Source organism: Myotis yumanensis, unplaced genomic scaffold, assembly GCF_028538775.1.
Source record: "Myotis yumanensis isolate MYYU_CA2020_CCGP unplaced genomic scaffold, mMyoYum1.0.hap1 SCAF_1, whole genome shotgun sequence".
Lineage (NCBI taxonomy): Eukaryota > Metazoa > Chordata > Mammalia > Chiroptera > Vespertilionidae > Myotis > Myotis yumanensis.
Genome location: NW_027223752.1, coordinates 195,460,658 through 195,486,337, shown reverse-complemented (window position 1 = coordinate 195,486,337; position 25,680 = coordinate 195,460,658). Strand labels below are relative to the sequence as shown.

The 25,680-nt window shown below is 39.6% G+C and overlaps 1 protein-coding gene across 4 annotated transcripts in view; it reads left to right on the top strand.

The window, feature by feature from the left end:
• The window catches only part of SLC4A4 (solute carrier family 4 member 4), a 328,200-nt gene that overhangs the window by 194,358 nt on the left and 108,162 nt on the right, over positions 1 to 25,680 (top strand). For all 4 annotated transcript variants that reach the window (XM_070395274.1, XM_070395285.1, XM_070395260.1 and 1 more), the window contains one exon: positions 2,215 to 2,291. In XM_070395274.1, the coding sequence (XP_070251375.1) occupies positions 2,215 to 2,291 (77 nt within the window). The remainder of the gene's footprint in view (positions 1 to 2,214; positions 2,292 to 25,680) is intronic.

The window sequence follows — 25,680 nt, the reverse complement described above, 5'->3', positions numbered from 1 at the left end:
TTCTGTCCCCATATAACACAAATATTGATAGCTGTCTTTCAGAAATGAGAAATGATGAGACAGTATATGAGGTTTCTTGGAAAAGTGGTGACATCAATTCAGATTACCATCATAATAAAGACCTTATTCATTTGGCTTCTACGTATTCAGATTTTGCAGCAGTTAGGGCAGTTCTTGGGTTGAAATGTACCTTTGCAGTATTTCCAAAGCAAATCAGTGAGTGAGTTTAGGATATTGCCCAGGAAATTTAAATTACTTAATGAAAGACTGCTTTCAATTTATTTCAGTACTTCCACTTAATACGATTGCTTTATAATTAGAAATTAGTCTTATCTAATCGCTTACCTAAGCTACTTTTAACTTATAATTAGTATTTCTAAGGCTTCATTGACGTAGGAGTACAGAGTTTAGATTTCTTTACTTTAAATAACTGGTTTTGTTTTTAAACATAAAGTGCAAAATTATATCTACTCCTTACCCGTGTGTTTCAAACCCAACATTACCTTGGGGCATTCGTGTTTGTACCTGGTATTGCTTGTATCCAGTGGTATGCGTGCAGTTCAAAGAAGAAAATGTGGCCTTCAAAGAAGTTCTTTTAATATTGCCCATAAAGCATTTTTTCAGCTCTTTCCCTTGAAAAATGCTCTGTGCTCAAATTTTCCTAGAATAAAATAACCCACCAGGTAAAGGCTCCCAGAGACCTAGGGCATGCTTACTCAATGAAATGCAACGGGGTGGAAAGCATCCTGTCTGTCAGCCCCAGAAAATTGTGATTTTCCTGATCTAGTAGTTAAAAAGAATTATATAATTTAAAGAGCTGCTGGCATATACACATTAGATTATTAGGAGTAGCTTGCAATCTTTTGTAAAATTCTGTGTTGAAGTTTTGACCGGAAGGAATTAAAGTCTGTAATAAATAATTTTTTGGAAGCAAATGTGAAGCTGTGTTGGAACTTCTGCGCTTTTTTCCCCAACCCTTGTCCTCTTGGTGTGAAGACCAGCCTGAGTCAGACTATTGAGGATTAAGGATGAATGCATTACTCAGCACCCTGCAGGGGTGGGTCAAGCACCCTGGCTTTGAAAAGTTCCTCTTTTGCTTAGTAAGCCTAGAGATTTCAGGCCAACTGCAGAATGAAAGTTCAGTATTATTAACACAGTCTACTTGAAAATGGTCTCTCACTCTTCCAGACATTCTTCCTCTCTGTGGTTGTATAACAGTGTCTAAAATCACTGACTGGATTGCCAGTGGATATTACCTACAGCAGCTATGTTGCCCGAGAGCTTGGTCCCCCTGAAGCGTTCCTGATGAAACCATCCTTTGACTTGAATATGGAGTTTGGCATGTTTAGGGGAAGAAGGGACACACTTATTTTAGTTTGGCAAATGGGAATGCAGGAACTAAGGGGAGCCTGTGATAACACTATTTTGAGGCAAAGAATGGGGATTCTGGATCAGATGCCTACTACGGAGAAATAATTCTTTTTAAAAAAATATATTTTTATTGATTTCAGAGAAGAAGGGAGAGGGAGAGAGAAATAGAAACATCAATGATGAGAGGGAATCATTGATTGGCTTCCTGCTGCATGCCCCCTACTAGGGATTGAGCCCACAACCCAGGCATGTGCCCTTGACTGGAATCGAACCTGGGACCCTTCAGTCTGCAAGCTGACACTCTATCCACTGAGCCAAACCATCTAGGGCAGGAGAGATATTTTGATTAAAATGTTAGCTAGAGAAAGGAACACAGATAGCTTTTTGTGTTGATTGGAATGAGGGATGTCCTAGAAAGGACTGCAGGGGCCGGGGAGAGAGGATAGTGGGCCTGAATCGGGGGCCAGCTCTGCTGATAGGAGAATGCTTGGCTATGCAGGGGAGAGGAAAAGGAAAGGACACCTGGTAGGTTAGGACATGTGTGAAAGGGCCGTGACAAAAACCAAACCAAACCAGGAGTACATTTGTTTTTATGCCTATTGTTTTTGATGTTTCTTTCAAAGTGTAACTTACCTTAAAATAGAGACTGGCAGTCAGACTTTAACAAATTATGGGAGATTTTTCATACTTTCCATTTAACCGTGTCTGCGCTCCAACCTTTATCGTAGCTAAAGCATCATCACCATGTCCATCATCATCTACTAGTGTTGATGAAGTATACAACCAGAGTCTCTGTGCTTTTGAGAAGAAGTCTTTAATTAGGATTTGTTTTTGTTTTTCCAGGTAGCCCAGCCCTGACCCATAGGAATCTGACTTCCGCCAGTCTGAATGACATTTCTGATAAACCTGAGAAGGACCAGGTATGCAAAGAATTCTTGCTCCTTTGAAATGTAAGACTAAATGTATATCTAGACGATGCTAGGAAAAGATTAGAAATGATAGTTCCCTGACTGAAAAGAACCAATATGTGTAGATGAGGTTTTTGTACTTTTTCTGAGGGAAGAGGAGGCTGTATGTGAAAGGGATTTGGCGTTCAGAACCCAAGAATTAGAGTCTTGACTTCAGCCTTTATAGATGTAGTCTCTTGGGCAATTTATTGTAACTATAGTTGTATTAACTTTAAAATAGTAATAATAATCCCTACCTCAGGGTTATTGTGAGGATTAAATGAAACACTTTATGAAAAAGTGCATTGATAAAGAAAGAACTAAAATTCTGGCAATTGTTCACTCTTGGGTATATTTTTGGCAAAGGTAGTGTAGTTTTGTTAGCTGAAGATTTGTCTGTTAAAATACATAGTAGGTAGACTATTTGAAATGTAGAGCAATTAGGGTTTGAGTCTCAGTTTTCTTTCTTTTAAAAAAATATGGTAGAAACTGGGCCATTTTCCAGTTGGGAGAATATCTGGGGATAATAGAAAATGGTGAGCAGATACAATTTTGCATTGTGCAATAAAAACCAAAACCAGTTGTGTGGACTAAGTGGGTGAAATTTTTACCTGAATAAATAAATCTGAATTGTACATTTCTTCTTTATGAGGATGCTTCTCTTTAACAACATTTGTAAAAAGTACAGGGAAGATGAAATTCATGTTCTTTCTCGTGAAATAGCATTTGGATTCTTCCTTCTCACCAGTAGCCCCCTAACAGGGCCATTATCATCTTAGACCAGGGGTGGGCAAACTTTTTGACTCGAGGGCCACAATGGGTTCTTAAACTGGACCGGAGGGCCAGAACAAAAGCATGGATGGAGTGTTTGTGTGAACTAATATAAATTCAAAGTAAACATCATTACATAAAAGGGCACGGTCTTTTTTTTTTTTTTAGTTTTATTCATTTCAAACGGGCCAGATCCGGCCCGCTGGCCGTAGTTTGCCCACGGCTGTCTTAGACTGTGTTGCTAGAAAAGACTTTGGAGCTAATTCCTTGTCTCCATTTTCTCACAATTTAACACTTGGTAAAATATTGCCCTTCCATTTCTCCCTTGGATTAAAAGCTTGTAATGGCTTCCTATAAAGTTAAGTTCAGAATTGCCTGTGTGACTTTTAAGATGCTCTGAAATCTGATGTTATCTTTCTCATCTTAATTTATTTTTGTTCCCTAGAAGAGGGATGTTTTGCTTTGGCCAGGCCTAATTTCCTCCCTCTTTACATTGAGATTAATTCTTGACTCCTAGTTCTACTCCCCCTTGAAATGCTAATGTGGATAGCCCTCCTCTCCTCCCTTCCCTGCCTCTTGAAATGATGGGGAGAAGATCATTAAATATAGAATACAGCAGCAGAAAAGGGAAAACGCAGTCCACTAGGACTTATTGAGAATTTCCCTCAACACTATTTCGAACATCTTGGTTCCATTCAGTATTTATCAAACAACATCTATATATATAAAAGCCTAACATGCTAAGTGTCTGACCATTTGGTAGACCACTCGACCAGTGGCTATGATGGGCACTGACCACCAGGGGGTAGATGCTCTGACTGGTAGGTTAGCTTGCTGCTAGGGTCCAGCTGATCAGGACTGGGCGAGACGGGCCAGACACACCCTGGAGCCAACCTTCCACGGTCCCTCCCTGGCCTCTAAAATATTTTTTCTAATTGATTTCTTTTCAGTGTGCACGAATTTGTGCACCAGGCCTCTAGTTTTTAAAATAATAGTTAATATTTATTGAGCATTTATTATTGGCCAGGCCCTAAGCTAAGAATTTATGCATGCCCATAACATGTGGTTGGTACAAATGAGGAAATGTAGGCTTAAAAAGATTAAATACATTGTCCTAAATGGTGATTTTCACTAAAGAAGCAACAGGGAGTCTTAGAAAAGACCACTTAAGGAATGCTCCCTAGAAAAATACTTGGTTAAATAAAATATGGGTGTCAGGGGCTCAATAGCCATGGTTTACATTATAGACTTTCAAGGGCTATTAAGTTGAAAAGAAAAAAAAAATAGAACTATGGGGAACCAACATAGATCCACAGTTTTTACATGTTATATGTGATTGTTTTCTTTTTACAAGTATATCAGATATTAATTCAATAGCATCAACTTGTTCTGGCTCTTGATTTTGATTGTTGTTCATACTGTATGGCAATAAAAGTAGAGAAGCCCTAAATCTATTTCTGATTCCGAGGGGAAACTGAGAGGAACAGTAGTAGATTAGCTACATGATTGTGATCCAGGTATGAGATGGTGATTGATAAGAATTGTGGTTCCTCCATTCATTCATTCCTTTAACTAATATTTGATTATACAATTATGCTATGCCAGTCTCTATGTAAGGTATCAAGCAACACTAATTATGAGGTTTGCCGGGGGTCTTGATTCTAGATGAGGCAGAGTTAGGAATATCTGGTTGACATACTCTTTGAGGAAGGCTTCTTTTATTCGGGACAGTTCTTCTTTGGCCAGGAATTTGTCAATAAGTAGCTGATAAATGCTGAGAGAAATTTCTTACCTTCTTGGGTCTCTTCATATCTGGGCACGTGCAGAAGAAATCCAATGGTTTCAGAGGTCTCCTGCACAAGATTTTGTATTAGAAGAAATAGGCTGGACATTATGTTCCCGGGGTGTTGATTTTACTATAAAACCTGTGTGATGTTGTCCTTGAAACCAGAATCTTTGCTGACTATCACTAGCATCTCATATTTATGAAGATTCAGAGTAAGATGAATCCAGGGAGGTTAAATTCAGGGGTTTAGTTCTTTTTGTTTTCAAAGCCTGGAAATGAGGTTGATGAGGTTATCATTATAAGAGCAACTATCCGTCTCCATTTATCTAATATACTAGTAACAGCCATACTTAATGCAATGAGCCCTCTATCCTCCCCCCCAAAGAGGAAGAAGCTCTGTTCTTTGCTTCCCACAAAAGGATTTGAAGAGAAGCTTTGTGACCGACCCATGACCTGTCTATGACCCAAGGTAGAGTAGGAATTCAAGCTATAGTTCCAGTTTCTATTACCACTATTTCAGTAACTTCAAATACAAAGGTGCTAAGAAGAAAATGGGCTTGCAAAGAAGACGAAGCTATGGCAAAAAAACACAACAGCACAACAATCCTGGGCTTTTATTATTTTGAACCTGCTTTTTTCCTCTCTCTTTGGGTAGGAAAAAAGGTTGCCAGGCTCAAATTTGTTTTGAAAAAGCTTTTATAATTAATTAGCCAGTGTCCTGGAAATGATCTTGGCAGTCAAGTCAAACTTGTTCTGTAGGCTTTTCCAAGTTGGCCCCAAAAACTTTCATCCCACTGGAACTAAAGTTTCTGATTGACTGATTGTTCTGCCTGGATACCATTTGAACAGTTGCGATGGTGCCTCCCGACTTCCTGGAGCTATGCGACTTCTCAGTAGCACAAGAAATGGGTTTAACGGTCAGAGTTACGAACAGGAGCCGAATTTCTCATTCTGTCAGCTACATCGTGACAGAATTTGAGGGCATGTTTTTTATGAGATTCTGTTTTGGGAAAAACAGAAGAAACAAATCTGTGGACTGTACTTTTTCTCTCTGGCTCTGCCAAGCCTGTATGCTGATGATTTCAGTAGCGCTGCCCTGCGGAGAAATAGCTTAAAATAGTTAACGGCAGAAGAAGACCATAGCCAGAATTTAGGTGATTCAATGCTTCAGCAATATTCCAACTTGGATGTTATATTTATTAAGCAGAAAAACACCTGGGAGAAGTAGATTTAAAAAATACATCTGGAACTCATCTACTTGTAAATCAACATAAATAATCTCTTCTATTTTGTTGCTATGGACAATTTTTTCTCCCATTATCCAATTATCTTCCCCAATTACCTTATATTGATTAGTTTTTCTTTTCCCTTATATTCGTTCTCTGTTCTTTTAAAAGCATACAGTGTGGCTCAGTGATTGAGTGTGGACCGATGAACCAGGCAGTCAGGGTTCAATTCTCCATCAGGGCACATGCCCAGGTTACTGGCTTGATCCCCAGTAGGGGGCATGCAGGAGGCAGCCGATTAATGATTCTCATCACTGATGTTTCTATCTCTCTCTCCCTCATCCTTCCTCTCTGAAATCAATCAAAATATATTTAAAAAATGTACAAGTGTGGTGGGTGCTTATCAAACATAATGGGTTTCGTTCTCATTTTCATGTGGGTTTGGAATTAGCTGTGAGGATAAGAAAATCCTTCTCATCATGTTACTGCTTAGCCTTAACTCTCTGGTGGAAGTGCTGTGCTCAGTGTACAGTGACTTTAAAAGGGCTTGACATTTCTTTTCCTGGGTTTATCAATAATGCAATAACACTTCACAATTACATGACCAACCTTCAGTGAAATTGCAGTCCACAGATTGCAGCAGATGTAGTAGTTGTAGAAATACCTCACAGATTCTCAGGGAGAGGCTGGGGGCTCAGATCCTTGGAACTTCTTGTCTGGTTATCACTTCCATGATACTCATTACTTAGCTAGCTTTTCTGAGATCCTATCCATAGGTCTTCTGGTGGAATTTGGCCCAAGGTTAATTTCTAAAGTGTATTATAATCATTTTTAGCACTATCTGTTGCCTGTTATCTTTAAATATATTTGGCTGTCTTGATTTCTATTTTTGAAGTCTTAGTCTTTTGCAGAAATCGAGCTGAATATAAATACTTTGTCAGAGAGTAAGAGGATGAAACCATTAAGCCATGTATGAGATTTGAGACTGCTAAGCCACAACTGCCTTAAAATGAAAATTAGAAACATTTTGTGATTAAAGAACCCCGAATCCTCTTCTGACACATATGTAATGTAGGAGCAAGTCAGCTACATTCAGCTGAGATGACTTTTCATCGTTTTGAAGATTCCCATCCTAAGGTTCACATAAAGGTTCCTTTAACATGAATAGCTATTTTTATTTTTTAAAATGTATCTTTATTGTTGAAAGTATTACAGATGTCTCCTTTTTCCCATTGACCCCCTTCACCCTACACCCCACAACCACCCCAGCCTTCACCACACTGTTGTCTGTGTCCATGGGTTATGCATGTATGCATGTAAGTTCTTTGGTTAATCTCTCCCCACCCACCTACCCACCTACCTTCACTCATATTCATCAGTCTGTTCCATGCTTCCATGTCTCTGGATCTATTTTGTTCATCAGTTTGTTTTGTTCATTAAATTCCACATATAAGTGAGATCATGTGATACTTGTCTTTCTCTGACTGGCTCATTTTGCTTAGCATAATACTCTCCAGGTCCCTCCATGCTATCGCAAAGGGCAAGAGACACTTCTTTTTTATTAATAACTATTTTATTCACAGTGGTATAAAAATGTAACAGCACCTCCTTTTCTTTTTCATGGCTCAGCCAGAAAGCCTTCTAACTCACACGGAGCACTGGCAGTCTCGCTCCACTCCCCAGAGAAGGTGCAGTGGCTAAGAAAGGCTCGTGTTTTCCAAGGTTAGGATGCTTGTCGTTAGCATGTGTTCAGGGACCAGTGAAACACTGCTGTACCAGGAGGAATCACTTCTGTGAGGACAGCCGTGTTGTGAGGAGGAGGTGGTTACAGTCGTCAGATGCCTTCAGTCCCTATAGTTTTCATCACTGCAACGCGCTTCCTTGTGGTTCAGTGGCTACAGTTTTCCTTCGCCAGGCGTCCGCGGTGGGAACTAGTGTGGGCTTTGCAATGATTATCTTTGGTGTCCCTTTCCAAGGGGATTGGCTTGTCACTTAGGTAATCAACATAACTAAAGGTTGTCATAATCTTTTCCCTTTCTAAAAGAAATTTGACTTTATATAACTTCTCTCCCACCTGATACTCTCTCCCATATTCTCAAAGAATTGGCAATCAGTGGTTATTTGTAGTGTTTGAGACGCACCAGTATACTGATTTCAAGAACCCAAGTTCTTGAACCTATGTCCCAATTAAAGTTGGGTCAGCTGAATTTTCCCATCATCATAATGCTATTCTTCCGGGAAAGCCATTTATCTGGATCAGAAGACTAGCATTTATTTAAAAACAGCTTGAAAATGAACCAGATAAACCTGTCTGAAGTCAACTAAGTTCTATCTTGCATTTTCAGAAAGAAAAAGAGCAGCCTTTTGTAAACTTTAGCACAATGGTTTTAAGTAACTGTGATAGTGCAATAAATTGGAACTTCTGAATCCCCCCTTTTCTGTATGCTGCTTTGATTTAAACTTCTCCATTCATTCAAAAAATATGTTCTGTGCTAGAATGGGTTCCAGAGGTGAATGAGACAGATAAATCTTTTGACTCATGGAGCTTTCCTTCTTTTGGGGGACAAACTGACAATAAACATCAAAACCATGTAAACAAATGAATAGGATACATTTGCACAATGATAAGTGCTATCCTGAAAACACAGCAAGATAATGTGCAGAGGTACAGGAAAGCTGGTTTCGGTGTGTGTGTGTGTTGGGGGTGGGGGGTGGCTAGGCAGAGAGAAGACCAGGGGATGAGGTTTCTATGCTGAGCAGAAAGCAAGAGTAAAGCCATGAGGCAGGAATGGTGTAGTCAGGACATAAGGGGGAGGAGAATAAAGTCTCTGGAGTGGCTGCAGGAAGGTGGCAGGTGTGCAGAGGTAGTTTCTTAATGCATTTGCCATAGACGTCAAGACCTTGCTATCAAGCAAAGGAAGTTCTTCTGTTCCATGGAAGTATTGTAAGAAAGAAAAAGACTTTCCTAGTTAAGATATTTTCCATGTATTATTGATTAGATTAAATTATTAATTGATATTAATAAAATATTTTAATGCACTAATGGTAGACATAGGCCAATGAGAGTAGTGAGCTTGAGCTTTTAAGTGATTGCATCTATTCCTCCAATTCTCTTTTTTTGGTTTGTTTGTTTTGTTAATCCTCACCCAAGGATATTTTTTTCATTGATTTTCAGGAAGAGTGGAAGGGAGGGGGAGAGTCAGAGAGAGAGACACATTGACTGGTTGCCTTCTGTATGTGCCCCCACCAAGGCTGGGGATTGAGCCTGCAACCGAGGTACATGCCTCTGACTGGAATCAAACCTGGGAGCATGCAGTCTGAGAGCCAACACTCTACCCATTGAGCAAAACTGGCTAGGGATCTCCAGTTCTCTTGAGGTTGCTGTTGGCTGATGTCAGGCGTGATCTGGGTAAAACACATGAGTCATGAAACCTTCACTACAGGCCTCTCTGAGGAGCAGTGACAAGCATCTTTGTCTTCATTGTTTAGGAAGGGGCATTGGGGGTGTAGGAAGAGGACAGAGCAGCTGAGGTGGGTCCCGACCACATTCTTACCAGTCCTGTGAAAGAATTGAACTCCAGGAGCACTGCAGGACATTCAATTCAACATTTAATAAATGGCGTGGCAGGTTTTAATAAAAGGAATGTTACTTTTCCCCCCTCTTTTCAATAGATAACATTCTGCCATATTCCTATACCATGACTATACTTAGAATACAGGGAGGGGCAAAGGTAGGTTTTCAGTTATGAGTTATGTGAAACACAAAGTTTATTCTTATATTATTATTTATTAATTATTGTATTATTGTTCATACAAACCACTGTAAGCCTACTTTTACCCCACCCTGTACAATGCAGAGAGTAGCAGAATGCCATCAACATTTATTTTTTTAAAAATTAATTAATTTCTTATTGTTGACAGTATTACAGATGCCCCTGCCTTGCCCTTCTCCACCCAGCCCCCACCCCATCCCAGGCCTTCACCACATTACTGTGTCCATGGGTTATGTATATATGTATCATCAATGTTTATCGTTGATGGATGTCTACACTCAGGTCATATGTTACCTACTCTGACCGAGAACTCATTAAAAAAACAAACTTTCTCCCCCTGTAAGTAGCAAATTGTTACACAACTAGAAAGTAGCAATATCTTATGATGAACATTCTAAGGGCATAGTTTAAAAATCTTTATAACAAGAGTTATAAATATAGACCTGGAATTGTTCTTGACCTACTATTGCAACGATTTTCAACCTTTTTTATTTTCTGGCATACATAAACTAATTACTAAAGTTCTGTGGCATACCAAAAACATTATATATATAGAATTATATAATTCTATAATTCTATATATATATAATTTTTTGCCGATATGACAAAAAATAGGTATAATTTTGATTCATTCACACTGGATGGCTATTGTTGTGTTGTCCTTTTTTTTTTTTTAATTTTGACAAACTAAGGGAAAAGAGGTTAGTGCCCCTGACTAAATAGTCAGGCAATGCATATTTTAAAAATTCTTGTGGCACACCAGTTGAAAATCATTGTAACATGTTAATATCTATGATATTTTTTAAAACTTTAGCTCTTTCTGATTCAAAAGTATACAAAATTGCTACAGAAATTCAAACAAAGCAAAAATGAATAACATAGAAGGTGAGATTCTCACCTTCAAAATAACCACTGTTAACAGTTTGATGTAGTTTTCTACACATAAATATTTGCATATTTATTTATATAAAATAAAAATAGCATAATATTGTTCTGCAAAAGAAACCAAACAGAATGTCACGAATATCTGTATTCACCTTCTTAAAGGCTATATAGCATATATGAATTATTTTACTTAAATGATCTATTAATAGATATTTGATTACTTTCATTTCTTCGCTGTTACAAACAAACCTTTAAGAAATATTCTTATTGTAATTTTTTTTGCATTTCTTCATGAGTATTTTCTGGAGGAGAAATTTTTAAAACTTGTTTTTTAATTGAAATTATGGGGGTGACATTGGTTAATAAAATTATATAGGTTTCAGGTGTACCATTGTATAATACATCATCTGTATATTACACCGTGTTGCTGGGTCACTGTGAATTGCCAATTACTTTCCGAAAAGACCATACCAATTTATGTCCTAGATATTTTAAACACTTGAAATAAATCCTCCGCCACTGTTTGCCAGTCAGATTTGAGTTTCTCCTTTATTTCACTCCACTGAAAGCTTAGCAACTCACAGTGAAAAGAATCTCAGTCCCTAACACCTGCCTCCCAGCTTGCTCTGGGGGCTTTTTCAGCTTAAAATTTTGAGGTTAACACCTGGTTTACTCTCCTGGCCCAGCTGGATCGCTGAGCTGGCTGATCCGCCATGTTCTGAGGCAAGGAGGTGAACAGTGCAGGCAGGAGACTTGGCCACCTGTACGTCTCTTATTGCTTCTGCTGGAGGTGCTGCTGTTCCCAACTCTGAGAGAAATCCTTCAGGCTTTGTGGGAATTTCCTTGGAAACCAAAAATGGCTTCATCTCAAGAGCCCTTCTTGGTGGTCAGAATTTGGAACAAAAAGAAAAATTGTAAAAAGAGCTGGACAAGTGTTCTCTTTGAAGCACTACTCAGCACATTTGCAGCTTGGCTTTGCATCTCCTTCCTCCTGGCTCTCCCACCCACAAGAGAATTTTGAGTGAACTTACTCGATTGGGAAGTTCGTTAAAGGAAAAGTTTATACCAGGGGTCCTCAAACTACGGCCTGTGGGCCACATGCAAATACAAATATTGTATTTGTTCCCATTTTGGTTTTTTACTTCAAAATAAGATATGTGCAGTGTGCACAGGAATTTGTTCATAGTTTTTTTTTAAACTATAGTCCGGCCCTCCAACGGTCTGAGGGACAGTGAACTGGCCCCCTGTTTAAAAAGTTTGAGGACCCCTGGTTTATACCTTATGTGGAATGCTTTATTAGGAGCTTTGAAGGAGTATTGTCATCTGGGATGACTGATAAGAAAGATCAGTGAACCATTCCTTGCAAGTTGGGTAGTATTTGCAGGTTTTACTGTTTCCCTATTTCCCTCTCAACAGGGCATCTCAGCAGAGTAGCTTGATGAAAAGGCCATGCCATGGGAGGAAGCTTCTCTTGCTCTTCTTCAGAAAGGGAAGGGCTTCCCACTGTTCCCAGCTCACTTGTGTGATTGGTTTATTTGCCTCAGCAGAATCTTATGACCTTATCAATCACTAGCAGAGCTTCCTGGTTCTCTGCATGTCACCACCAATGGTCTGGTTTCACTCCCTAGAACTGAACTGAACAGAAAACAACCAGGCTTCCTTTTTCTCTGCTGCCATGTTAAAAGGGTAGCAGTATTTTTTTTTACAATCTGAAAGCCGTAGTTAAATCATACCAAGCTGACACTGCCGCCTAATCAGTGTTCTATGCATGTACATAGAGGAAGATAGAAAATAACTGAGTCACTGTATTGGGAATCATTGTAATAGCTTTGACCTTCAAATTTAGCTGCACTCTCGATCATTCAGTGGCTCCACCTGATAGTATTGAGTCTATTTGTCTATAAAGAATAAGATTGGACACTTATTCACACTAATGCTTTGGTTGGTATTGTCATCCCTATTTTACATATTGGTAAACTTAAGACAGAAAAAAAAAATTTCCCCAAAGCTTAATAGCATCTAAGTGGTAGAGCTTCATATGACACGAGCCTATGAATTCTGCCTATTTGTATTATGGTCTTTTTCAGGTCCTAAGCCCTAGGTGTCCAGTTGATAGTTACTAGCCTTTGGTTTGTCTTTGAGGCACACATCATTCTGAATAGGCTAATCACCAGGATTACTGTTAAATAAACCAACAATTTAATAACTTCTTAAGGGTCTTATGGTGATCGGATGTTTCTGCTGCCACAGTGATTAAGACTCCATGAATCAATTGTGTGTTGTGTGCCCATACACTGGGTGGTGGTGGTGGAGGTCAGTGAGAAGAGGTTGATAATATTTTTAAAAGTATAATATATATGATCTCAGATTGTGAGTTTATAGACCAAATAAACTGTATGATACAGTAAATTGCAGCAGTTCAATGAAAGACAAGCCAAATGTGTGGGTAGAATCATCAATCAAAGAGAAACGAGGGCCCTGGATGGTGTGGCTCAGTTGGTTAGACGAGCATTATCCTGTGCACAAAAGGTGGCAAGTTAGATTCCCGTCAGGGCACATACCCAATTTTGGTTCAGTCCCCAGTCAGGATGCATACTGAGGGCAATCGATTGATGTTTCTCTCTCACATCAATGTTTCTCTTTCTCCCTCTCCCTTCCTCTCCTACAATCAATGAAAAACATATCCTCTGATGAGGATTAAAAAAAAAAAAAAACTAGAGGAAAAAACAGGGAAGTGAGGGACTTTAAAAGCATCTTTCTATTTTAGAGAACATAAGTAACAGAAGAGTTTTAACCAAGTATAACATTCTTCCTTGTAGAAAGAGTTAAGTAAGAATTGTGAAAAATAAATTGGAATGTGACTATCTACAGATTACCAATACACAATGTGAGTGATTTGGTTTATCCAATAAATGGAAAATACTGTGACTTTTAAAATTCTTTGAATAATGGGCCAAGAATCCCCCATATTTGATGAAAGACAACAAGGTTTCAATGTTAACTTATTTTTATAGTTAGAGTTACCTGTAGAATTAGCAAAAGTGGATTAGGTTAGTTAAATGGTTGACCTGTCCATGGACCACGGTAGATACTCACTTGATTTACAAATTCTTACTTGTGCTTCACTGAAACATTTTATGGTTCCTAACTTTCAGGCTGTTCAGTATTTATTTTCAATATAAATATATATTCACATCTAGATTATTATGTCTGATAGATGCACAACATTATAACCTTTATATTTTTTTCTGATAAGATGAAAAAGCAATTACTATTAAACTTTTTTCATTAAGCTGATCACAATATAGCATTGAAGCTATAAATGAGCATATTAAAGTTTAACTCCTCTGAACCTCAGTTTCCTGATTCATAATATAGCTTTATAATTCATTTAAAAAATTATCTTTATTGTTGAAAGATAAATTACATATCTCCCCCCTTTTTTCTACCATTGACTCTCTCCACCCTGCTCCCATCCCCCTTACCCCAGGCCTTCACCACACTCTTGTCTGTGTCCATGGGTTATGCATCTAAGTTCTTTGGTTAGTCTCTTCCTGCTCACCTCCTTACCTTTGGGATTCGTTAGTCTGCTCCATGCTATGCCTTCTCCATAGGGTGATTGTGTGAAAAGGAATGTGCTTAATATACTTTAAATTATTATACGAATTATTGTTCTCATTTTCATTATTTAAATGTGCCACTGCTTTTAATTTTTGGTTTTGTTTTGCTTGAAGATTAGGTAGGATGGAAGTCAATTCCATGTTAGATTTTATTCCTTAAATATCCATTGTTAACTTGGCTCTTTGGGGTTTCATGCTCTTAGCTTCTATGTTCCACTGCTCTACCTGTGCTCCAGTGAAATATGTCTGACTGTCCTTCCATGAGTATTGTTACTGCATGCATATTTCCACTGTACCCCAGAGTCCCTTTTCCAAGGCCTTCCTTTCCTTCAAGACCTATGTCAAGGGCTACTTTTTCCTTACTTGCATCCTTGAACATTCTGGCTCATGTTAATCACTCCTGCCTCAAATTTCTACCACCACCTAGCACTTACTATTTGTCACTTCACAGGGACTCACTTCTTTGCTATTGTTTTTTGGTGTTTCATCTTCTTTATTCGGTGGGGATGGAGAGACAGAGGAGGAGGAGGCAGAAGCAGGAGTCTCTTAAGTTAGTTTCTGAGAGTAACAATGATGATGACTAATTGAGGAGAATCAGCTTGTACTTATTCTATCTCTCTTGTTTTTACCAATAAAGGCTAAGAAAATGACTATGACTATGAGAGTTTCTCAGAGCAAGTTAATTTCACAAAGTATTGTTATTGTCTTATCTTTTCATTCTGGTAACTTCTTAACATGATCACTGACAGAGTGTTTTGTTAGGTTAACCAGTTGGTTGAAGTACATCTCATACATTTAATTTTTTTTCATCTAGAACAATCATGTAAATGTTAACATTTCAAATATAGTTTGCTCTTTCACTTTTAAAATCCATTTGCACATTTTTATTACAATCAAAGTTCAATGAACATAGTTAACTGGCTGACTGACATAGTTTAAGCAAATACCAAATCTTTTTTTTTTCCTTCATTTAAAACAAAGTGTAGTGTGTCACAAGGACATATTGGAAAAGCCAACTGTCAGCACAGAAAGATGTTCTATTGCAAGATGACATGGTATTGCTAAGTTTTCCCAAGCATGGCACATTTCAAATCATGCACTACCCAACATTCTACTTTTAGACATGAGCCACTTCATTTTGTATGACATGAGATAGTGTGAAATTATGGTTAAGGCAGATCAAACCTGGGAAGGATTTATCATTGAACTAGAGGCCTGGTGCATGAAATTCATGCACTGGTAGGGGGGCGTCCCTCAGTCCGGCCTGCACCCTCTCGCAGTTTGGGACCCCTCAGGGGATGTCCGCCTGTGGGCTTAGGCCCAATTCCTCTCACTATCCAGGATCCCTCGCTCCTTACTGCCTGCCTGCTTGCTCCTTACCGCTCAGCTCACTGCTTCTTAGTGCTGCTGCTGAGGTGCGAGAGGCTCCTACCACCGTGGTTGCACTCGCCAGCCTTGAGCCCAGCTTCTGGCTGAGCAGCACTCCCCCTGTGGGAGTGCACTGACCACCAGGGGGCAGCTCCTGCATTGAGCATCTGCCCCCTGGTGGTCAGTGTGCATCATAGTGATTGGTCATTCTGGTCATTCCACCTTAACAATCGCTTAGGTTTTTATTATATAGATGGGATACATTATAGAATTTACTAGTTCTATACATTATTGTAACCCTTTTTCTTGTCACATTTTTCATATAGTTTAAATCTAAGGACTGCATTATGATAAAGATCCAAGTATGTTATTGAAAATAAAAAAGAACTAGTCAAGTTGAAATCCAACTATGTTTCAGAAAAACCTTTTGGTCAGAGCTGAAAGAATTTTATCTCTTCTCATAGTGTCTTTGACTGCATTACTCATTGTTTCTCAAATGAAAGGTGTTTCAATATCAGCTTGTTTGTGATACTGAGAAATAAATGAGGGGAATTCCAGAAATTTCAATAAGTTACCTTTACATTGTCTGAAGGAAAACTAAGTGCATGATTTATTGCCTTGTTGAATTATGATCTCTGAGAAGGCATCCTCAGACACTACATTCTGGAAGGAAAATCTTTGTTTAGAAAAATAACAATTGCCACAACTACTTAAAATAGTTGTGAAACTCTTTTTCAGAGTGAGGACTTCTCAAGGAGTAGTTTTTTCATCAGGACATTATGCAAACATCTGTAAAAATGTGTCATGGAGGGATTTTCTTGGGCTGATGGCCACGTTGTTTCTATGTCTACATGTCTTTGTGGAACTCTCTGAATGAAGTGCTAAGGGAATGAAGTGCCGTTAGTTGTTTTGAAAGACCTGGATTCATGTCACATTTAGGTTTCCAGTTATATTTGTAAACATTCTCTATAGTTTTTCATTTTTAAAAGGTGTGTTGATGTAGCACAACATGCAGGTTTTATTAAAATGAAAAACCAGAATAAATGAAAATAAAAAACTTTTACTCTAATGCAAGGGTGGGGAATGTTCAGCTCACAGTCCTTATAAGGCTGGCAAAATCATTTGGTCTGGCCCTGGCAAGGCATTAGGGGTTAGTTAATTAAACGTTTGACCAAATATAGCAGGCTTATTTTTAAATTGATAATTTTGTATGGCACTGAGTGATGTTATAAATATCCAAATGGCCCTTGGCAGAAAAATGGTTCCCCACCCCTGCCTAATGCTATACTAGGGACTTCATGCTTCTAATGCTTATATATTCTGTGCCTTCATGGTCTGAACCATGCTATGGGATACATTGCCTTCCTTTTAGCTGTGCCTTCTTGATCTAAATTCTTACCTTGGAATACCTCAGTGTGGAAAGAATAAGATAGGAGATTTAAATAAAAGGAATAAAAATGTAGTGTCCTTTCAGAGTTTTCTGGATAATAGGAAATGTGTTTTGCTCAATGTAGAAGAAAAGCCTGGATTTTTAACCCTAGAAATGTTGGTTCAAATCCTAGCTTCCTTCCCTTCCAGCTGAGTTATCTTGTGCAGGTACTTAATGTCTCTGAGCCCTAAAAAAAGTGGGTAAAAACTTATATTTCATGTTCTTATGAAAATAAAAAGAGATAATGTGTGTACAGCAAGCACAAATTAATTAGTGTTTTAAAAATATTACTTTCCTCTCCCCACCCTGTTCTCCTGCCTTCTTGTGAATAGAGGAACAGGATAAACTATGAGACAAAATAGGGGAAAATGAAGCAAGTAAAATAAGTGAGGCAATATATATATTTAATTTTTGGAGTGATTCAGAAAAAGCAAATTAGAATACTGGGGTATTTTAAAATTTTTATCAGAATAGATCTTAATTTAGAATGATTTTATATTAAATTGTTTCCTAGGCATAAACATGTAAAATTTTGTCATGGTGTTTTCTCTTTCCCTTCCTCTTTTCTGAAAGTAATAAGCCACTAGCCAGTCTATAGTAGTACAGTAAGAATTACTTTTACCTTCATATAAACCATTATAATTGATATTTTATATATTTTTAAATTTAAAAAGGTTTTTTTCATACAGCTGTGATTTTTAAACCTGATAGTGTGGAAAGCCAACAAAGCACTGTGAGGGTACACAGATCATGTAAGACAGGCTCTGCACTGGATTGTAGAGAGGTTGTTGCTCACAGCTTAACATTGTTTGTTGGTCACCACTGCCTTTGCAATGAGCCCAGAATCCTTAGTATGGCCCCCAGAGCCCTTTGTTATCCCGCCTCTCTCCCTTGCTGACTTCTGTGATGACGCAGTGTTCTCTCAGGTACAGTAGTGTGGCAGTCTCCTCCGCTACCTTGGGCCCTTTGCACATGCTGTTTCCTCTGACTGAAATTCTCTCTCTGCCCAGGCAACTGGAGTTCACCCATTATTTCTCAGTTAATGTCACCTCTTCAGGGAAGTTTCCTGTGACTCCTCTGTTCAGGCTAGAGTCTGCTTTGATAGGCTCGCTTTGCACATTATGCTTTTCTATCATGGCACCTACTACAGCTATCTATATATATAAAAGCCAAGTGACTGGAACGACGGAACGACCAGAATGACTGGTCACTATGACTGTACACTGAAGTGGCCAACCGGCCTGATCGGGGCCCTGACTGGTCCCCCTCAAACTGCCTGCAGACCCCCCCACTCCCCAGCCAGCCCTGCCCCAGATCAGGCCCCTCCCATCAGGGGTGGGGCCAGCCAACCTCCCACGGCCCTCCCCCTCCTGGCCCTGTCCCAATTAGGCCATGATGGGGGGCGGGGCTGGTGGCCAACCTCCTGTGGCCCCTTCTCCCCCACTGGCCTGGCCCCGATCGGCCCTGATCAGGGTGGGCCGGTTAGACCCCACCCATGCACGGATTTGTGTACCAGGCCTCTACTCATCAAATAAGTGCCTATTTTTAATTTTTGGTAAACATGTTTGTCTTCACCAATAGACCATTTGCTTCAAAATTGAAGAGATGATGTCTGGCAAACTGCTGCTCATGGATCATAGCCTGCCAGAAGCCTGCTTTTGTAAGGCTGGCAAGCTAAGAATGGTTACAGTTTTAAAGAGTTGTTAAAAAAAAAAAAAAGAATATGTGACAGAAACTGTATGTTGCCTGTAAAGCCTAATTTAGCCTTTCAAAAAAAAAAAAAGGTTGCCGACCTATGATGTAAGTCATTGCTACATGTGTTGAGTAAATGGACATAAGTGTATTTATATATCACTTTATTTGCATGAGCAGGACACTTGATTATAGTAAGGTATCCATGATGATGTTGTTATAAGCACTTAGATGAACTGAGGGCTGTGTGACCATCACAAGGTTCTTAGCTAGAAAATAATTGTATTCAAAGTGTGTGGGTTAATGACCAATGTAAATGTGGAAGGAGTTTTTAATGTCACTTTTTAGCTTGCACTGCCCAGCTGAGCAGATTTATTAGCAATTTGGATTGAGCCACAATGCATGCTTATCAGATTCTCAGCGGACATAAATTGGACAAGGTTAGCCATCTAAATTTTAAATGATAGACTCATGATGGAGAATGATCTTGACAGGCTGAAACCACACAGACTTTAACAAGAATAAATGTAAGCTATTTACGTTCAAACCATGATGTAAATAATGTGAAATTCCTACATTATTTGGGCATAAAGTTTATGACTCATCAGATTTAGACTTTTGAAAGGTGCCCATTATTCGTAAACAGTTGAGGGCTTACAGTTATGGTAACTACAATGGTGAGATGGTTCCCTTTGGTGAAAGAATAGCTTCACTGTCTGTTGCTCTAGACAGTGAATAGCAGGTCATGTTTTATGGAGGCAGTTTTTATTCTAACATAAGGGTGAGTTAGATAGGAAATAGAGCAGTATTGCTAGCTTACTTAAGAAGCATTGAATTCCTTTGCAGTAAACTTTATTAGGGATCAGCATACCGTTTCTGCCTTTCAGAGCTTCTGATAACAGACTGTGAGACAAATCAGTAAATAATGTAGGGTGGTGGGTGTCTTAGCCCAGAGAAGGGAGCATGAATCCTGCCAGGAGCTGGGTAGTGGACAGAGGTGACAGTGGATTAATTCTTGAATTAAATGCTTTTGTCTTTTTAAAAAAATAATTTAAAAATATGTTTTTATTGATTTTACTAGAGGCTTGGTGCACGAAATTTGTGCACGGGTACAGCTTCTAAGCCTGCTGGCTATCGAAGTGCCAGGATCTGGCGTGGAAGGGCAGGTCCCAGCTGACCTCTGGGCCCTAGGCAGCACCTGGGATATTGGATTAGACAGTCTTTGAGTTTTTTAAAGATGTTCTAATTTGATGAATATCAAATGAATGGCACATGGGGATTCAACAATTCAAAGTTCAAAAAAGAGGTAGAACTTTGCACTGGGGTGTACCACGAACAAAGGCATGAACAGGCCCTCTGGCTCAATACTCATGTCAATAAAGTGATCATAACCTACTGGTGCCTAGCAGAGCCTACCAGGTAAAATGAAGACCCTCTCGGGGGAGTTTTGTATACTGTTGCCTACTCTTGGGTCAGAATTTTAGTTTCCCTTTGATTTATTTTTTCTGCTTCTTCCGTGTTTTCTATTCTAATTTCGTTTATGATCTCAGAGATCTCAGTGAAGGGTATGTTTAAAAAATCTGCTAAATAAATAGTAGCACGACTACTACAGATTTAATTACAGCCACACAGCTGCCTGTTTGCGGTGTTCTGCTGGGGCCATATGGTTCCTTGTACATCCCAGCCCTGAAAGGTCAGTTTCCCAGTGGATAGTATTAAATTCTCAGAGAACGGCTAGCAGCCATTTGGAAGTCAATAGGTTGTGTGCTTTACCTCCTTTGCCTCTCTGTGGATAGACATTTTATTGGCAATTTCTTATTAGAACCCAAGTAATCAGATATTAAAGCGTCCACCAGACAGGTCTTAAGACTATGTCCACTTGTTAGTTTTACAGGCTGAGTTTGGCCACCACATTTGATGAGCTGAGTGGAAAGTACTTCTCCATTTCACCACTTTCACTCAATGGCTTTTTAAAAATATTATTTTCATGGGTGATTTTTTAAAAGTGGTTTCTGTCCCAGTGGTGGCGGAGGAAACAGAAGTAGAGAAGGGCTCTGAAGAGGCCTCTGTCCTGCTGACACCAGTGCCGTAGGAGTGTGACCTTGAGGGAATATGTAGCTTCTCTGGGTCCCAAGAGAGCCAGAACTGACCCCACTAGGTCCCTTCTAGTTCTAGTATTCTGCAAGAATCATCTGGGGAGCATGTCCTTCGGGTGATATGCATCTAGAGCAAGCATGCCAAACTCAAAGGCTACCACGGGCCAAATAAGGTTTAAGTTTATGTGGGCCGCAAAAAAACCCAAAAGCTTCAATTTTCATAGAAACGTAGGTTTATTTCGATAGAGACATGCTGAATACAAAGGACTGAAATAAATGAGTAATTGTTAACATAAAATAATAGAACAGTTTAATAAAAATAAAATAAATCTTAATAAAATTTTTTTCTTTAACATTAACTTACCAGACATTGAATAACTGCACAAATTAATAAGTGTAATGAAAATAAACCTATTTTTCTTGTTCTCCGAAAGCGAAATATTTCCTGTTGCGCACACCAAACAAGTCAGTCCAAGACTAAAGACATGGCAATCAGCTGCTAAAATATTCGCTGCTGGTATTAGTGGAGAGTAATGGTGAGCCTGCGCGTAAGGCACGTAAGGGAAATGAATGCAACACGATTATAGTAATCAGTCATTAGTGAATGTTGTAGTTGTTGTAGTTTGTTATTAATAATTATGTATAACAGGATATTGTCAAAATGAAGTTACAAAATTTTTATTAAAACCTTTCTTACATACTATTATATTGGCTGGGCAGCAAAAATATTCATTATGGGCCCCCTGCGGCCTGTCGGTCGTGAGTTTGACATGCTTGATCTAGAGTAGAAGGGTGGTCTTTTCTTTCCCCATTGTAGTATTCTGTGTATCTCTTCCTTTAGTGCTTAGAATGTTCAAATTGCCCATTCCTTGGGCTACAAAAAACTTCCAGTATGAAATCTGTGTAAAGATCTTAACTGTAGAGATCAGCAGTGTTGGCCTTCATTGCATATTGTTTCAGTTCAAATGCAGTGATCTTAAGCTTTCTCCATGTCAAGGATCCATTTGAGTTTGGAATGAAACGATGGATGCTTTCGCCAGAGAAAAGCACAATAGTTGTTCAGGCACACACACAAAAAAATGCTTGTAATTGCAAAACGCCCATGAAGCCGCTAGGTCACCAAGTTCAGAACTGCTGCTCTGTTCTTTGAAAAGAGCCCTGCTTTTTCTCTTTTGTTTCAAGGGGAGGGAACTGCAGGTGAGGTTGAGGACAGAGAAGTAGAAGGTGTGAAGCCTGAAGCACCAGCTCCAAGGGTCACATGGTGCCAAGGGCAGGGCTTTACCCTGCTCGTGGGCTGATTTGGAGTGGAGCACATGGGGCGGTGGGTAGTATTTTCTCAGTTCCTGCATGAGAAAAGCATTCTGTATTGGTGTTTGTCAAGCCCTTACCTTTCAACTCCCTTGGTTGCCTCGATTGCTGTAGATGATTCCACCCTCCCACCTCACTTCCCTTGAGCTTTTTGTTTTTAAAGAGTGGTCTTTGTACTTTATTAACAACCCTTTTGGGATGTGTGTGAAAGGGAATGCACACGAAACATTTCCCTTAAACTATAATTTTCACTAACTCCATGATGCTAATTTTTAGGGTTTTTATTGTTTGTTTTGTCTTCATGTGGTTGTTTCTTCTGCAGCCCCTTCTCCCAGTGGCGGCTGTAGAGTTTGAAGGAGAAAGAAGAAAGGAACCCTATGTTTAGGATCTTTCTTTTTTGTGTGGCACGGGAAGACTGTAATCAGATGCTGCTTTTTAGATATTAATAGGTAGTGTGATGGTTAGAAGTAAAACATTTTCATCATGGTTTTTTGTTGTTGCTGAAAACAGTCATTCAGAGATATGGTTTGTCATATGGGGGAATGCAGGTAAAATGGTGCCATTATTGCAAGGGATTATATTCATTTTACAGTATAGCTCCCCTGAGCTACCCATGCAGTCTATCTGACTATTTCTGTGACCATCTCAAGTTGAAACTCATGCATCTATATGCTTGGTAGAATTAACTTACCTAGAGAAATACTCTACTTGGATGAGTATACATTTGTAAGTCTGCTATAAACTGAGGAAAGAGATTCCTATCTGTAATTCAGAGAATTGTATATCTGAACTAAATGTGGTGCCAATGCAACTTTATTCATTTGAGAAACATTTTATTTTGCCATATCATCTGTTTTCTGTATATTCTAGAATTATATTAAAACTCTAACATGCTAACAATCATTGTTACTGTTTATTGAATATTTACCATGCTATGTCAGATACTATATTAGGAACTTTTTACATATTACCTGCAACATGTAAATGCACTATGATCAACCTGACTAGACTAAAGAGGCTAAATGCAGAAGGTAAGTAACTCTATGGTCTTCCTAGCAACTGTTGCTTAGGTTAAAATAGAGTGAAAACTCAGGGCACAGATATTTTTGGTGCTCAGCCGAATTAGCACTGGCACATCTGTTAGTCAGCAGTATCTGTGAAACATTTGCTTTTGGTGTGAGGGAACACTGGGCATTTGAAGAAATGCACTTTCAGTGTTGCTTGTATTTAGGCAGAGGGTAAGGATGGCATCGTACAGGTGTGGTCACATGGAAACCAAACATTTAACAAGTGTTTAGTGAACACTTATCACAAGGCGGTACCTTTATAAGGCACCGGGGAAACAGAGTTGAATGATACATGCTTTCCTTTCATAGGATACTTAAGTACTTATCCTAATATATAAAAGGTACTTATCCTAATATATAAAAACCCTGGGTCCGTCACATCCGCAATGACAGGAGGCTCGACCTAATGTCTAAGACTGCGCACGCAGCAGGCTCTGGTGGGTGGGGACTTGTGGCAGCGGAGATGGGGATGGGGGAGGCGGGGCTGGCACTCTCACTCATTCACAACCGCACAGACACACAGACACACACAGCGCCCACCAGCTCACAGCCTTTTTTCCCTTTCTTTCCCTCCCTCCCAGCTGGTTCTTGGAGTTTCTCTCAGAATGAGGAAACAAAACAGACTGGGCCTGAAGAGGCCTGGATAGAAGGGAGGGCGGGCAGAGGGTGGAGCTGCCCCCAATGGCCCCACCGGGAAAGAGGAAGAGGGAGACTGGGAGGCAGGGGAGCCTGGAGGACTGCTGAGAAAAACAAAGAGAGACAGAGACTAGGCAAGATCAGGCTGGCAAGGGAGGGCATTTGGGAGCAACCAGGCCGGCAGGGGAGGTCAGTTGGGGGCGAGATCAGGTCGGCAGGGGAGGGCAACTAGGGGTGATCAGACAGGCAGAGGCAGTTGGGGGTGAGATTAGGCAGGCAGGGGAGAGCAGTTGGGGGCGAGATTAGGCAGGCAGGGGAGAGCAGTTAGGGGCTATCAGGCAGGCAGGCAGAGGCAGTTGGGGCAATCAGGCAGGCAGGCAAAGAGGTTAGGGATGAGCAGGCTGGCAGGCAGAGGCAGTTAGGGATGATCAGGCAGGCAGGCAGGTGAGCAGTTAAGAGCCAGCGGTCCCAGATTGCGAGAGGGATGTCCAACCGCCAGTTTAGGCCCACCACAGGGATTCCCACAGGGATTCCCCTAAGGGGTCCCTGATCGGAGAGGGTGCAGGCTGGGCTGAGGGAATCTCCCCCCCCCCATGCATGAATTTGTGCACTGGGCCACTAGTAGTTTAATAAGAGTCATAGCCGAGTCAATCAATGAATGCATCATAACTATAAGCTCAGAGGGAAGGCTAAGGTGCTGTTGTAGCACAAAGTCAGGGTAAGTAGGGGGAGTCAGGGTCAGGCATATTCTCCCAGTAATTCTTGGCTAAAGTTTGGAGGTATAATCTGTAATTAGTATTAAAGTGGAATCTAGGTAGGTGGCATTTCCCACCAAGTAATTAATATTAATAAGTATTTCAAGTCTCTTTCCTTGATCCATAAAGCAGGTGACCCACCTTTACATATGAGTTCATGACACAACGGTGAAAGAGGAAAAAGAACTTAAAAAAATATTACCTAACTCACCTGCCACTTAGAGTTTGTAGGTTCTTGATTTTCTTTAAATACTTTTTAAAGTGCTATTCTCTTTATTTTGGTTTTCTGCTTTCCCTGTTTCTCTGATGTATTTTATTTTATGCAATTAAACAGTTAAGTGCTTTAAAATATGATCATTAAAAATTTTCAAGGTTATTTGTACAGAGCCCAAGCCAGTGTAGATGCTTAACATTGGGCTGTAGAAAAGCTACAGGAATTTCAGGACAATGTCTTCTATACTTTGTAGGTAGTAAAATATATTCACAGCAATATCAGAGCCTCACAGTATAGTGAGGTAGACAGAGCATGAAAGGTTAGAATTTCCATCCTGGCTTGGTTAGTTAGCTGTATGAGTTTCACGAAGTTCCTTAACTTTTTGAACTCTTATCCATAAGATGGTTTAACAATGTATTTGTCATAAACTTACTGTAAGAATTCAAATAAGATAGTAAATGTGAAAGTATTTTAAAAACTGTAAATACTTGCCCTGGATGGGTTGCTCCATTGGTTTAAGTGTCTTCCTGATACACCAAGGTTGTGGGTTTGATCCCAAAGTTGTGTGTTCGATCCCCGGTCAGGGCACATACAAGAAACAACCGATGAATGCATAAATAAGTGGAACAACAAATTGATGTTTCTCTCTACCCCTCTCTCTTTCTCTCTCTCTTTCTCTCTCTCTATCTCCATCTCCATCTCCATCTCTATCTCTATCTATCTTTCTTCCCTCCCT